This window comes from Diadema antillarum, unplaced genomic scaffold (genome assembly GCF_040938485.1).
Source record: "Diadema antillarum isolate AM-2024a unplaced genomic scaffold, OU_Dant_1.0 seq00000501_RagTag, whole genome shotgun sequence".
Classification (NCBI taxonomy): Eukaryota; Metazoa; Echinodermata; class Echinoidea; order Diadematoida; family Diadematidae; genus Diadema; species Diadema antillarum.
Genome location: NW_027271458.1, coordinates 962559 through 979389, shown reverse-complemented (window position 1 = coordinate 979389; position 16831 = coordinate 962559). Strand labels below are relative to the sequence as shown.

Genomic DNA, 16831 nt, shown 5'->3' with positions numbered 1-16831 from the left:
TATCTCAGATCGCATTTTCAGTGCGCGCTTGTGAATCCGGAGTATTTTCTCCACACGTGAGTAAAATTTCAGTCAAATTGTTGGATTTTTCACGTTTCTATTGATAGAAAAACGTTAGGTGTCCGGTATTATGAACACGCAACCATACTACACACTGCACAGGTCACAGTGGTGCACAGACAGCCTTCGCACGGCGTCTGGTCGGGTTATACTGTACTACTAGTAGACTAGTCGTACTGATCAAGTGTTGTTCGTAGCTCTTTCGACTTTTAATAGCGGGTCTAGAATTTTTTTTTAAAAGGGGGAGTTACCCCTTCCAATTCTTCAAGTTGTGGCTTACCTGCTGGAGAAAGAACTCGCCTTGCTAGTGTACCGAACATTTTGAGAAATTGGACGTCGTAGCTTCACAAAATCAGGAGTAAATCTGTTTCTCTGGTTGGGGTGTTTCGCACTGAACAACTGCTGCAGCTAATCTCGTGTACGGAATGCTTGCGTTCAATTATTGACAGTGTAGCTTGCAGCTTTGTGTTTTCACTCTTTATTTATTCAATACACATCTTCCCGCAAGTTTTTGATATCTAGGCCTACATTGATACTCTTTTCATTTTCCCAGTATCAAAAAACGATAAATATGTAACAAGTTTCTCTTGTAGTATTCCCACTGGAAATACGCGATTATTTGAATATTACTCAAATACTTTGGGCGTACCATAACCCTATCGATCAATGAGCGACCAATCAAAAGGGACAGGTGCATGTATCACGATACGGAGGCACGTCACGTATGTCATTTTATTGACGTTGAAACCCAGATAAGGAGTTCTCACACTCGATGTGATTGTAAATGTTTGCGAAGGGATCAGTGTTAAAAAAGATGAATGTAGGGAAGAGAAAAAGGAAGAACAGAATTATAGCAGAAAGGCACATTAATATAGGTTTTCCCATCCATTTTCGCACTTGTGTTATTCAATTTCAAAGATTTATTATTCAATTTCGTCCCGAGAAGCAAGTAGAACGCAAATCCTAACTTCAATTTCTTCAATTGTCGTTGGAATTCGTTTTTTGTCAAACATTTTCGAAGACACAGCATTTAGAATCGTCAATTGTCATTCAAATTCATCCCTCCCGCTGACGGATCGCAGTATGTGAAGATCAAATTCGTTTTTGTTCGCACAATTTCATGAATTTTTCATTCAAATTAGTCAGATGTTGTGGATTCTTTATTTTGATGGTGAAGTAGCCTTTTGTCAAGGCCCTCTCGCTGTAATGGGCGAGCGAAGCGAGTCAACCCCACTCAGCTGGGCTCTCTTCACCATATAGCGAGAGGGCCTTTTGACAAAAGGCTAATGGTGAACCAACTTTAAGCCGACATATTTTTACTTTCTCTCGTAAATTGTATCGTTACACATCATTCCCTAACCATTTTGCTAGACAATACACACGAAAAACATGACTGCCAACCAAAATTGATTGAAGGCTAAATCATTCAATGATAGTCAAAAGTCATAACCCAGGACAGTATGTCAGTGTCACCTTTTGAACTTTAACTCGTAATGTTCAGGTTTTCGCATCATTATGCATGAGGCAAACTTTAAATTTTGTACCTTGGAAAGCAGCAAACATAATTATGTTATCCATTCTTTGACATTAAACAGGTTACAATTCAACACTTAAATTTTGTCTTTAATCATGTTTGCCTAGAAATCGTTTGTCGGTGTTTTCGTTTGCGAGACGGTACGTCTGTTTGTATCAGTGTGTACTCGAGTTGCTTGTGTGTGTGTCTGTATCTGTGGTTCTGTGTGTGTGTGTGGGGGGGGGGGGGACACTTGTGTGCATGTTAACTCCTGAATGTAAAATGTCAACGGTTACTGAAAAAAAATACATGAATGACTGGAAAATCACACCGGATAGAGATATGAGACGAATATGAATGAAAATTTAACGAAAATGATAGACAAAAGACGAAATCGATCCTGCTGTTTTGAGTGCTGCGAGTGAGACTGACGAATTTAACCTGTAAATGACGAAAATGTATGCCAAATGACTACATTGAATGGACTTTATTTGAAAATGAACGACGAAAGACGAACTTGAAAGTAAGATTGACCTATTCCCGACATCCTGCGACGAAATTGAAGTAAAAATTTATGAAATTGGATGAAAAAAGTTTGAAAATGACTGGGAAAACCTATAATAACATGAACATATATTTTCCAGTCTTTTATGAAACAATCTAAGATGCGTTATATCTGCAATTATGTTAAACATGTTTATGGAATATATCCCACTATCTTTTTGTCGTTTGTAATGTGTATGTACATTGTTTTGAGATGAAAATGAAATAATTGCTCACATTATCCCACCTTTTTTTCTCTCCCCGCCCTCTTTCTCTCCTCTGTCACCCCCGCCCCCTCCCCCGAAAGTGGCAATCTCTCTCCCTCTCTTTTCTTCAGAAAAAAAAGTTTAAAAAAATAGTTTATCAAAAACAGACACTCAAGCTTGTGACTTCTACTTGCCATACGAATCACGTCATCGTTTATCCTGGCTCGTCTTGCCGAAGATGCTCACCATTAATAGGACCCAGGTTGATTATCCTGTGTTGACCTTCTAAACTGCTTGTTACACTGTACAAATTCTCCCCCTCCCCCTTTTTTAAGTGCCAATATGGTTTGTTATATATTTGCTGACCCTTGACATAAATGTGTCAAGGGTTGTAGCAGCCTCTACTTCCTCTGGAAGGCTGTTCCAGTCCTTTATTGTCCTCGATAGGAAAGATGATTTTGTTCTAGATGTATAGTTGCTAAACTGGAATCATTTGCTGTACTTTAGAAGTTTTATTTTTTTTTCATTTTCAAGCGGCCGATGTATCTTGTTGATCTAAAAAAATGTACATGTCCCACGCAAATAATAATTAATAATAATACAATACATTTATAAGACGCTTAATACAGATGTTTCTAAGTGCATAGTTTACCGGAAAATTAATATTTGGTCCGAAATGATACAAAAACACAAATACAAAAATATAAAAAGAAAAATAGATACAGGGTACAAATGCGATAAGTGCTGAAAATCTAAATCAGTGTGCACCTCCATCGACCGACCCGCAACTGGACCATTCCAGAGGACTAAAAAGATAAGTTTTCAGCAGCGAGTCTTAAACTGATTAATGGAAATGGATAGATGTATGTAGGCAGGTAGAGAATTCCATCAATAAAAGAGAAAACGAGCAAAACTACAGATATATGACAAATTGAATGGGAAAATAAAGATTAAACTCTGTTCAGCCGCACAGACATTGAAGGATCATGTATCGCATTCTTGTATCCAATATTGTCGTTTAATTTTCCGAAAACAAGGGAGAGGTACAATGTATTTGAACAGTAAACATTGACACTCGAGACAATTGCTTTGATGTAACTAACCATATCCCCATTCACATTTACAAAATGTAATATTTATATTTTGAATGTTTACAAAGTATGAAATATACAAAGTAATGACATTCTTACGTGGAGCTGTTTTCATTGCAACTAATTGAAAAATTGCCTGGCATCATTTGTCAATCAGTTGTCATAAAACATGTTATTCGAACTTCGGGATTATATACACACACATTGATTGGCGATACAATAAAGAAATGAATACACACTACATATCCACCACATATACATCCAGAGTTTGATTAGGCTGGATAGATTTAATTCAAAAATAGCATGTGAAACACAGTTTTCATTGTCATAATACAGAAACACAGTCATTCCAAGGAGGTTCTATATAGAGAGAATGGAGTCACAACCGTCCTATTTCCTTTGCTAGATGTTCGAAGACGCCGCTCAAAAATATTTGAAGCATGTGCCAAACAGGATCTGCCGTGCAGATGCCGACGACAATTGACTTTTGTCTCATTGCATAATCACCAGTCACTTTCAAAGGAAGATATGTCTTTGTGATGGTAATTACTTTTTGCTATCCCTTCTTGTAAACGGTAATAGGTGGTACGGACGCGAGGATGCGCGAATAGAAATTGAGCAAAAAATGCTGAAATAAAGATGAAAATTACTCAACTGGGCATACCCGGGCAGTAATCTGATATATCTATAAATAAAGAATTACACTTGAAGATTATTCCATATTAGTTTCATTATAGTGGAAATTGAGTGGAAAAGTGATAAAGCCAGCTTTCCAGGATGGTACAGTTTTAAACATTTTCACATGATACAGCTCTGATTTACACTTTTGCACAAATTTCTGGAAGGGATTGACTTTTGTTTTACATGCATGCTTTATCATTAAGTGAAATTTCATTTCATTTAATAAATAAATAAGCAAAATATGACCAACATTATGATAACGTTCAAAATGAATCTTCAGATTGCTCAGCAAGACGGCGGCGTCGAGCATCGATCACCAAAGGCACAAGTGCACCTGTGGAATTCTTTTGTGCATCAATAGAAATCTGACAACTGTTGCAATAATTACAGCCAGTTGGAACTCCATGAATAAAACCTCCTTGGGCGTTCTAATCAATCGGAGTGGTGTGACATACACAGTTCAGTTAATGTATGATGGAGGAGTGAAGAAAGCTAATATGAAATACAATAGTAATAACAGCTATAGGATTTGATATCCAGCATGCTGTGCGTATATATGAATATATATATATATATATATATATATATATATATATATATATATATACATATATAATGGCTTTTTTGCGTAACAAAAAATGATTTAGATTAATTCTTTGCTCACGAGAGGACGGAAGAATTGTAGTGGAAAGGACTGAGATGTCGTAGATTATCTAACTGACTTGTGATATTGATCCGTTGGTAGTCATCAGCTGGTAATTGGTATGTATAGCCCTACATGCCTGAGAGAACAACCGTTTCAGATGTGCTTTCCAAATGGTTGGATATCATAATGGTTGTCTGGATATAATACATATATACATGCATATGAATGACCGTCTGGATATATAATATATATAATCAAGATAAATGATATATACAATGGATACATACTCAGTAAATAAACGAAACGAAACGATGATTATAAAACTTATTTATCCATTATTCCTTAGAATTCTACAACTTCACATGATTGTGAAACTATCAAATGATGAATGACAAAGTTATTTGTTTCGTTCTCCTCAACCTGATATAACTTAACTAACATTTTATAATAAAAATCATATGACACAAAGACTAGCTGTTGTGACAGAGGTCATGACAATCATTCTAAGAGTGAACAATGGGTTCATTGATGTAGGACAACAATTTATAACCACATAGTATTGTTTGTTATGGATATGATATAAACCACTGATAGGATTCTTTGTCTCTTGTTTTGCCTGCAATACGTTTAACAAGGCAGTAAGACAAGACAACACAAGAGTATACTGCACATTGGGGTAGAAGGGACAGTTTGTAAAGTCTTTGTAAAGACTTTGTAAAGTCTTTCCACCTAAGGAGGTACTCGAAGTCGCCTATAGAACCTCCTTGATTTGACTATTATGATATAGGCGTGTTAAGAGACGAAAGGACAATGCTATTACTCGTCCCGACTGATGTAAGAAATCGCTTCGAGTGATGAGGCCTGATCACACTTGTCGACAGTCGATTCGACGATTGTCAACGTGGTTGGAGGACTGTGTGGACGACTTCGAAGACAGAGCAGTTTTAAGCAAGGAATCGCCACGAAGAACGCTCGGCGATATCTGGCGTTTGACAGGATGTAGACGAAGGGGTTGACTGCGGTATTGATGTAGTTCAAAACCCGGAAGGCCCACACCATGCGACGCAGAGTGTACGCATCTAGTAGATATGTATCGCTGACGAACCTACCAATAAGTTGGGATAATGCGAAGAAGTGAAATGGCGATAACAGGCAAAAGAAAACAACACCATTAATGACCAACATACGAACGCACTGATTTTTCACTTTCTGGCTTCGAGTGTTGATGATGTTATGAAATCGTTCGTTTCCAGCGATGCTACCAATTGACGAGCGTACACGTCTAGTCAACACATTGCAGATGCGGACATACATGTAGACATTAATACTTAAAACCGCAAAGAATGGAATAGTTTGTATTCCGTTGCTAACTACATCCCAAACAACACTTACAGACTGGCAGTAACCAACCTGAGTGGGGAAATCAGAGTATATTGCCTCCTTGGGCCAGATGATGGTATAGACAACGTATTGACCATGCGCGGGAATTAACACTAGAGCAAAAGCGATAGCGAGCACCCAAACTATGGCAACATATTTCACTGTCCTCTTTTTGCCACTGATGAGGCGATGACGAACGGGTTTGCACACACAGTAAAATTTTTCGAGAGTAACTGCGGTGACTACAAATATGGAGGCATAGAAGAATGTATTTTGGAGAAACTGGACCAAACAGCATCCCAAAGTAGCTAACCCAGTGCAATCAAATGTGACCGGTGATGAGAGGTAACGCCCGAGTGTATCCCCAGTTGTAACCGTCATGAAACACATATCAGAAACTGCCAGATTTATGAGGAAAAAATTGGTAACTGTGCGCATGTGTCTGAGACGAGCGACAACGAAAATAAAGGCGCCATTGACAGGGACTCCGATACCGAGAATGAGGGGGATGATGATGGTGATGATGATACGCTCACTTTGTAGATACTGCGAGGACTCCGCCTGTGCCGAATTGTTTTGGATGTCGCACACATCCTCCTCGGAGCAAATTTGGTCCATCTTCGATGGTGACCTGACCAACAAATGGATGGGAATCTCATTACCTTCCAACACGTCCATGCTTACACACGTCTCGGTTCAGTAAGATAACAACACCGAGAAACGATTTATCTCCTTATGATGTGAAATAACCATATGGTAGACCCGCCGTTTGATTGATAAAAACCTTCCCTGCCTGTATGATTACAATTACTAGTGATCCGTCACGCTAATGACAATACATTGTCAGATTAACTCCAGAAACTTGTTTGCTAAAGAATGATGCAGTTCCAGCCTTAAAGCACCAAAGTTCGACGGCTGTCAAACATGCCTTCAACACATCGTTCAGTTAGTCATTATAGGCAAAATAAATTGCACTAATTTTGGAGAGCGTAATTCTCGCGGACATTAACTGCAAGAGCACTTTATACAATAGATGTCATCTCAGGATATTGCAGTTGATGCACCGAGAGAGGACTTGAGAGACGACATAAGTATAATAAAAGCACAAATAATGTGGCATGAAGTATAGCAGTAGCATTCATAGTCCTTGGTTGTAGTAAAATCAGTGGTAGTCGTACAAAATAGTCATAGTAACTACTGCAGATCCAGCGATAGTCTGATTAACCTTTCTTGCCGCAGACTTTGTTTGTTTCAGTCTTTTGATGAACAATTCAACTGGAGTATAAAAGATATGACAAAAAGGACCATTATACGTCCCTATATATCTTTGGAATCATTATTATTGAAGACATTACAGTCACGATCGAGGTGAATTTTTTGGTTCTGAACGCAGATGAATAGTATACTTTAACAGTATACTAGTAACTTATCCTTACTTTTCGAGGATCGGTATCTGCGTGTTAATGATTTGGTTGCCAATCTGTGTGGCTAAGATAAGAAAACTAAGAACGATACTCGCAATTTCAAAGTAAAACCTACGACAAAATTGAATTTGTTCATAAATGTCATTAGGCCTACATTTCATGTTTAGTAGGAGCGATCTTTTTAGTATATAGGCCTATATACTTACGGTGGTCCAAACAAAAGATGGGTTACAACCTCAATTTCAATTTATTTTCACAAACCATTCACATGTAACACAAACCCCTTGTGGAGACAAGTAGGCCTACATTGTTTTGTATAATACTAGTATACAAAACAAAATTGAACTAGTTTGATGTATGTATGGAATGTTCCATTGGGACGTTGAGTGTTTATTTATTTATTCATTTATTTATTATTTGTGAGTGATTATTACAGATCATGAAGTGAGCAGATTGTTTGGTGGCGTATCACTATAGGCGCCAGGCTCTGACAGAGTGTGTAACAAAGTGCTGAAATGTTGGAATTGAAGGAGCAACAACTCGCACACGCCTTTATACAAAACTCTTCCAAAATTCTGTTGACAGGTGTAGGTCCCAACCATGCGCCTCTGGGAGCCTTGTGCTGCAGCACCCCTGTTTTTGTTTTGTTTTGTTTTTGAGTTGGGGGTAGCACCCCTGTGTAAAAATTGGGTGTGTGGAAGCACCCCTGATTCAACGGGTGCTGTTCGTTATCCGAAGGTTCGTTAATCCGAAAAAAAAAAGGTTCGTTGATCCGAACATTTGTGGCGTTATTCCGAAGGTTCGTTATTCCGAAGATTTGACAATATGATGACATCAATGATCAATGTTGTCTATTATTGTCTCTGAATAATATACATACATTATATAGGCATATATATATATATATATATATATATACATATATATATATATATAATTTTCCACATAAATATGTCACCTAAAGTGCCCAGTAGATTGCTGAGTTTTAATTCCAATAATTGAAAAGATGTTCCAGTGTGAGAGTGGGGAATTCCTCCAACACCTCCCCACCCCATCCCACCACTCCCTTTGGTCGTCCACTCTATTGTCCAATGATTCTTCTTCTTCTTCTTCTTCTTCTTCTTCTTCTTCTTCTTCTTCTTCTTTTTCTTACTTTATTGATTGGAATGCTTTGTCTACCACCAAAGGTGTGCACTATATGATCTACATCGCTGGATAGCAATTCTGAAAGTACAAAAGTTCCCTCATACGGAGAGGATCCCCTGGCCTTTCAGTACACCTCAACGGACTTTGTACACAGTAAAAAAAAAAAATTGTATGTATTGTTTTTTGTTTTGTTTTTGTTTTGTTTTGTTTTTCCTTTAGAAGAAGAAATAATAATGATGATAAACCGCATGGACTGTAAAGGGAGGAGATAACATCATTAAAGGACAAGTCCACCTTCATATACATTAGGATTGAGAAAATGCAGCAATATTAGTAGAACACATCAGTGAAAGTTTGAGGAAAATCGGACAATCTGTTCAAAAGTTATGAATATTTTAAGTATCTGCACAGTCACTGCTGGATGAGAAGACTACTACAGTGTATGATGTCACATGCGTACAACTATATAAGGAAAATAAAAAGAGAATTTCTCAAAACTTTACTTTTTGAATAAAGTGCACATTTCTTCGACTTGCTACTGACGTAACGTTGTCATGTTAAGGGTAATATTCCCCTGCCTTCTGAAAGAGAGAAGTCGAGTGTTCTTTTGTTATGCGAGAAAAATGGAAATATGTTGAATTTTCTTTATTCTTTCTTTATATCGTTGTAATCATGTGACATCACAAGCTTACTTAGTCTTTTCATCCAGCCGTGACTTAGCAGAAACTTCAAAAATTCATAACTTTTGAACGGATTGTCCGATTTTCCTCAAACTCTCACTGATGTGTTCTACTAATATTGCTGCATTCACTCAACCCACATGTCTATGAAGGTGAACTTGTCCTTTAATATTCATCCTCATGTTAGAGTTGACCATCGAATTTGTTCTCTTGATTAATTGTACATACGGAAACAAAAGAACCAAAAGACATTCTTATGGTGCCATGATTATCAACCTGTTGACTGTGGGCATCTTCGGCAAGACAAGACAAGACAAGACAAACAAACGATAAACAACCACCCTGAAACAAAGTTCATCAGTACTCGCGCGATGTCAATACAGACGTAGAGGGCAGCATGAAAGACCACTCTGAGACCATCATCAAGCCTCAACGATTCCAAAGGCAAGGGACAGTAGCCAGCACACAGCTGACGGAACAGCCGAAACAACTAAAACTGGTAAGGTGATTAAGTGATATTGTTCCTTTCTACATTTAAGCTGTTGCTTACTTTTCGTGTGTTTATGTATGAATTAGAACCGTATGTATGTAGCCGCAGGCTTAAAACTCAATTTGTTCCAGCCAGCCTTGTCAATGTCAACAGAGCTGGAGTTAGTCCGATGTATTCATTTGCATGTCGGTTTCACTGATTTAGTCATGAACTAGAGTCATTTTAGTTTTAAAGAAGGCGCTAGTTCATAATAAGTTCTGGTTTTCGAACAGTTTTACGTAGAGGTTTTTTTCTTGGTTTTAATAGTATTTGAATCATTGTACTTTAGCCTGAATAATATGCAGTGTAGACCTATACAATTGTACAACCTGCATACAAATACAACAGCACACGTGCATATGATATGAGCCATACTATTTGTCTACTAACTAATACACAGGCAGCCACAGCCCTGTCGCTGTGTAAGTGTAAGTCGCACGGCGTCTGGTCGGACTAGAGCCATACTAGCCAGCTGCATAAATTATAATTTGGGGCCCTCATACAAAGTGGAACAAAAGCAAGGTTGAATCCGTCCAACGCAATGCCGCCCACTTTGTCACAAATAACTACTCGTGAGAAAGCAGTGTCACCACCATGCTAGAGCAGCTGAAGTGGGACTCTCTGAGTCTGGAACACCGGAGAGCTCTCGAGAGCCGTGGCCAAAACCACCACGATGTTCTGCACTGCCAACAACCTCATCGACATCCCTGATAATCAACTCATTCCCCTTGACACTCAAGTCAAACTAGAGGACACAACAAGAGGTTTGTCATCCCCAGAACCCACACATCACTCTTAAGAGAACGTTCTTCCCAGACACCTTCCACCTGTGGAACCACCTGCCTCAAGAGATATAGTTCTATGTGAACTTGACATCACTTGACATCTTCAAATCAAAGGTCAAAGATGTCAACTTCAACTAATTCTAACTTGTACAGATTTTTTTTTTTTTTTAAATAGAAACTTGTAAATAGTTTTTGTGCATTTTTATGTCTAGAGTCTCATGTCTGTCACATGGGAGAGTCCACCAAGTGTGCGAATTTACTCTCAGGAGGTTCTGCACAGTACGGGAAGAAGAAGAAGAAGAAGATACAATGTCTTTACCATCCACTCTGCACCAGTAGCACACATGCATGTGGTTGTATCCATGGCCCACCCAAGTTGCTACAGCTACAGCCACACCTTTGTATAGAAACTACCTACTGTACATAGAGTATACATGTATCCATACACACAGGGAAGCTGGATATCGCTGTTTGGGAAATGGGGTGATTTGAATCGTAATTCCAATCGTCTGTGAAATGACAGTCTGTGATGGAGGTGTTTTCCAATCATGTTTCTCCAAAATTATGGAGCAAAATAGTTGTGTGAACGTACCGTAATTGACTTCCATTGATGTTTTTGGAGGCAGGCTTTCAACCACTTCTGCAGAATGACCGCGCTCCTCGAATGCTCACTTTGCAGTCAGGAAAGCGCTTCTTATGGCTCAAGAGTAATTGATACTTGTTACACGGTACTTGGTACTTGGTAGTGATCCTCCAAAAGACCCCAAGTGGAGTTTAAACTGGAGGTGGCAGCAGAGGGTGGACTCAATTTGGAAAGAACATATATTTTGAAACAGCAGTCTTAAAGGTGGCTGAATTGAGAGATTACACTTTGAGGAGGGCTGTTCCATGTCCTTTTGGTTCTAGGGAAGAAAGAGTTCCTGTATGTGTTGCTAATTGGTACCTTGAACTTAGAAAGTTCAAGTCAAACCTCACTTCCTCTCGAGATCTGAAACTTAAAACCACAGAATCTGCGAAGTTTTCCTCAGTCATGTGAACAAACCATGATTTGGATCACAGTTACAGTCATGCTTGTAATTCAACAATGTTACAATTATGTTTCTTTGATAGGTGTGAAACAGTCTTCTAAATATGCTGAATCTGAAATCAGTAGTAAAGTTACAATTGATTGGGGAACTTCCAATTGAGTTTGGGATCAATCCTAATGCTATTACAGAGTCTTGGTACATCGCGGCTTCAGCTGCTTCCTAGCAGGCACCGCCCTGAAAATAACCTATTTTTTCTTACATTTTAGACATCTGTATTTTCTTCATAAAGTTTCCAATTCTTTCTAATTCTGAATAAAGGTTCCTTTTGCCCATTTTCTCACTTCAAATACTAGCTAATGATAGTATCAGGATGAAGAGTAAGAAGCACAAGAAAGACAAGAAGAAGAAAAAGCACAAGAGAGAAAAACATCTGGCTCAAAAGGGTGATGAATCATCAGAGGTAAGAACTAAAAGTAAACTCTCTACGTAAGATAACTTACATTTTAGGTTTTTATCCAGCAACTGGGTTCTCGATGATAACTATGTGGTAGCAATTGTAGCTTGGGAGCGGACATGTTGGTCTCAAACCCTTAGCACTTATGGCATGCAAAGAGTTTGGAACACTACATATTTTCTGAAATAATACAGACTGGGACAGAATTGGGAAAAACTTTGTAATGGCATGTAAAAATCTTGTGGTGAGATTATTCTACATGGGTGATGTTCATTATTCTTATAGTCCCTATTGAAGACTAGTCCTGAGTATACTCAGGCAGGTGTGTATGGGAAATGTGTGAAGTTGCAAAATCATCCCTGCCTTACTAGGCAGTAATGAAATATAAGTTCGTTATTCCAAAGCACAAAAATTCTCTAACATAGATGTTCATTATTCCAAAAATGAAATAGGTTGTTTAATCTGAACATTTATGGTATGATTCAGAAGGTACATTATTCAGACAGTTTGTCATTCCAATGGCTTGTTAGATGTAAATAATATATGTGACCCTACATCACAAAACCAACAAAAGTCACCAGGCATGGATTTTTAATTAAGGGCAGATTATGAAAGAGCAGACATTCATTTGAAGTGGAATCTCCCAACCTAAATTCTAAAAAATGGAAAGCACACTTGACACATTCTTGAAAAGTGTGTGCTGAGACAAGAGACTCTGAAGTGTAGAGTATATTCAAGTGCTTAATCTTACCAAGAGGTGTCCTGTGCTATAATGAGACCCCCCCCCCCCAACTGTTTCCCATGCTTTGTATGATCCCAAGATTTAGGATGATGTAGACTTGCTATTTCAGAAGAAAAAAACTTAAAATTGAATAGGTTGACCCCTTTCACCTTTTTTTAATTCCTTGTGTAAAATCAGTTCCTATAAAATTAGCTTTTCCAAAGGCTTGTTAATCAAAAAAAAAAAAATTGAAATAAGGTTTGCTAATCTGATAATGAAAAGAAGCTGCGTACTAATGAGCCTTCAGAATATCAAATTTTCATATTAATGAACCTTTGGAATAATGAACCTTTTTTTTTCATTTTTGGATTAATGAACCTTCAAAATAATGAACCATATTTTGCTTTTAGATGAACAAACCTTGTGCAATCACAAATCTTATCTTATTTTCAGATGAAGCTAACCTTCAGAATGACAAGGTCAAATTTATTCACTGATTGATGGTGTTTGATTTACCAATGTGATATTTTGTAAGTTTGTCATCAAACTAATGTTTAGCCTGTACCTGAAAGGTATTTGTGTACTGTCAAAAGAATATTTTATCTTTTGAAATCCTTCTCATGACAACATAATTGCTAGATTGTTTGTTTTGTCAAAATATAACTCAAACAAATATTCTGTCAATTTCCATTGTATTTCTGTAGGTAACATTTGCCAGTTTTAAAGTAGACATTTGCGGACCTGGGTGGAAAGCTAGCTCTTATAGACATAACGCTGCACATTTGAAGAGTTTTCCAAAAAGAGTCATGTGCTAATCTAAATGCATTGGACAGGATTGATTCTAGGTAACAAAAGGTATCAGAGATGGCTTCATGCTGAGTTGTTTGTGCTGCTATGTGTTTGCGGTGTATGGTATACTTTGTGTTGTTTTCTACAAAAAGTGATTGCGTCCCAAACAATATCCCATAAAGTACAGCACAGAGTGAGAATTGAACACCCTGGTATTTTTCGAAAGTAGAATTGATGGCGAGAATTGATTACATTGCTGACCGTATGTATGTTTCCATTGCTTACCTTAAGAGTTCTGGTGCAGAGGCAGAGTGGGTAGAAGCACCATCTACAGCAGCCAAACAAGATTCTCCGGTGCATGATTTGATGAGGGAGCTCTATTCTTCGAAGCAGTGTGTAGAACAGCAGGTTAGTGCCTTCCAGTATGAAATTATATTCTGGCATATCGGGCGATAGAGAATATTTCTTCACTAAAACTAGCAGATTAGAAGAATTTCCTGTGCAGTGCATGAACACAAGGTTTATTCATTTAGTATCTCTCATACGACAAAGATATGAATCATGCAGCAGCAATATTAAGTCTTATAGATTGTGAATTGCTCATCAAATTGCTATCATTGTCTGAATATCTGTTTTCCAGAAAACCACAAAATAATATAAAATGCAAAATAACTGAAAAGATGTGGCAGATGATGATGTTCCTCATCCAATTTGTTATGGCCAAACTATTTCTATTCCAGCTGTCCATTTTCTTCTCAAGCTTAAGTATGAAATGCTCTCTCAAAATTACTGTAAAACATGATATATTCGTGGCATGAATTTTTCGCGAATTGGAGCCGACGGCCTGTTTTGCGGCTTAAAATTTTTGTGAATTGCCGTTGGTATTCAATGCATATAGTGTAGACAAGAACTTCCGCGTGCATTTTAATTTCGCGAACCTTCATGCTCGCGAAATTCGCGAAATTAAAGTGCACATGAACATTCCTCGTTTTACAGTATAATGTCGCACTATACCTTCAATGAAACTATTCTTTGTTTTGCCTTTTTAAAGCAGATTAGTGTATACACATATGTCATAGCATGATAACTTTCACTACATTTGTGAGTCAACTGGTATTATAAGCTAAATAAATATGTGGTGACATGTGAAAATAAATGCCTTTTGAAGAACAAGTAAGCTGCTTCAATATGTACGCCCATGATTTCTTTTATCATGACTACTACTAAAAAACACTGATCAATTCAATTGCTTATTCACGTCAATGTAGGACAGTTTGTCAATCAGTTGCCCTGAAAATATCTCGCCGGAAGAATTTCATGAATTTGACGTATGCTTTATTCTGGTAACTGTCTTTGAGATGGGAGGTCACTAACTGTTCTCCTGAAAGGGGCGATGCTTGTTCCTCACTCCATCTTTGCAGGACTTGATTGCAAATTCAACCACTCAAGATTGCCATACAAGTTCCAGTTTGTGAAATATTACACAGACAGTACCTATATTCATAGTTTAATGCAGTACTAAATGAAACCAAATCTTAATATAGCATGAATACATGTACATGTATACCACTATGTGCATTTCTCCCTACCTTGTGTCCTGCCTTATGTCTTTTGAAAGAGCGTAATTCAGAAGGGGTTATAAGTGCAAACACCATGACAATCATAGTTGTAGGACGTTCATATTCCTACAATGCTATCTTGATTTATACCAGCTATTGGTCAAAATTCAATCTAACCCCATCCCCCCCATGTTAAGTTGAGTTTCAGTCATGACATGATTCACATCTGGCCATATCAAGTACCTGTTTTGATGATTTTATCTTTATTCTACACGTGCATGTCTGTGTGTGTGTGTGTGTGTGTGTGTGTGTGTGTCTGTCTGTCTGTGTCTGTGTGTGTATGTGTGTGAAGGAGGGTGGGGGGGGGGAGGAGTGGGGTGCAATGAAAGGCATAGGAATTTTTGACAAAGATTGACGGGACTGCATGGGAAGCATGAAAACCATTCACAAAATTTATTGTCATTGAAGGGATGGCTATACCGTAACTTAAGCAAAAATTTCAGAGCAAGTACCTTTTTGTGCTTGGCCTGGTAATATAACTTTTACATATGTTGGAGCAGGGATTTAATGGTGAAAGATGCAGAGTAAGCATTAGGTGTTTGTGTGTGTCTATGTGTGTGTGTGTGTGTGTCTATATCTGTGTTTGCCTGCATTATTGTTATGTGACTATGTAGTGTTAGTCTACACTCACAACCAAGTACAAAAATGATTTCATAACAGTAGGTTGTTTTGTGTTTTACATCAATACAAAATGAGGCACATTATTTTAATGCTGTATAACACAGAAATAATTTACATGCCACAATGTAAACAAAATTTATCAATGAAACAGTTCATATCAAACACATAGAATATGAACACTCAAAGTTTACAAGTGAAGTACTTTAGTATCGTAGCAAGTTTAACTGTGATCATGAATAATCATTTCTAGTATATACAGAGTATTTATCACATCATTGTCAAAAGGCAAGTGCCCAAAAAAGTTTTTTTTTCTTCTCCATTTGTTGTTGGGATACATTCCTAGACCTTGTCGGGATACATTCCTAGACCTTGTCTGTTATACAATTATGCAACTTTGATTAATGTGTGGTATTGAGACACATCAAGCACATGAATTACAGCCACTTCTACATCATGGGGTAACTCTGAGTTTGAAATATCATTATAGCTCAGCAGTTGCCTTCATCAAAATTGGTCAAAATTCATTAGCACATAACACAAAATAAGTAAACTGGCCTACACAAACATAAATTTCACACACTTTGAACACATTGTCTTAATTTTTGTTAACTGTTCAAAGACAAGTTTCTAGATTTTTATTTAAAAAAATATCACTGTGAATATTAATTGTTGGCCTTATGCCAAAAAGCCCTTAACACCATAGACTTTGTACACTGTTAAGGGCCTTTTGGCATAAGGCCGACAATTTTGTAGTTGCCTCTTTAGCAGCAGTAAATAGAGATCATCATGGAAACACTGCAAGGTGTGCTCTCATGCAAGAACACATTGTGCTTTGCCATTTAAGGACGTTCCTCAGTTATGTTTGTGTGCACCGCAGCTGCGCAGGTTGGTAGGTGATGTCACAATAAACAAGCA

The 16831-nt window shown here is 37.7% G+C and overlaps 2 protein-coding genes across 2 annotated transcripts in view; one reads left to right on the top strand and one right to left on the bottom strand.

The window, feature by feature from the left end:
• Positions 1-5556: 5556 nt before the first annotated feature.
• On the bottom strand, positions 5557-6798 carry LOC139733880 (neuropeptide Y receptor type 2-like). The gene has a single exon (XM_071644681.1). It carries the CDS (start codon positions 6796-6798, stop codon positions 5557-5559), a length of 1242 nt encoding a protein of 413 aa, XP_071500782.1.
• Positions 6799-9538: 2740 nt separating this feature from the next.
• LOC139733852 (CWF19-like protein 2) overlaps positions 9539-16831 on the top strand; it is a 46381-nt gene continuing 39088 nt past the window's right edge. Inside the window, exons 1-3 of the mRNA XM_071644655.1 lie at positions 9539-9869; positions 12066-12172; positions 13968-14084. Coding sequence (XP_071500756.1) covers positions 12083-12172; positions 13968-14084 — 207 coding nt within the window. The 5' untranslated portion in view covers positions 9539-9869; positions 12066-12082. The remainder of the gene's footprint in view (positions 9870-12065; positions 12173-13967; positions 14085-16831) is intronic.

Bases quoted from the DNA above. Each gene is read 5' to 3' on its own strand.
- LOC139733880 (XM_071644681.1), bottom strand. From the start codon at position 6,798: ATGGACGTGTTGGAAGGTAATGAGATTCCCATCCATTTGTTGGTCAGG.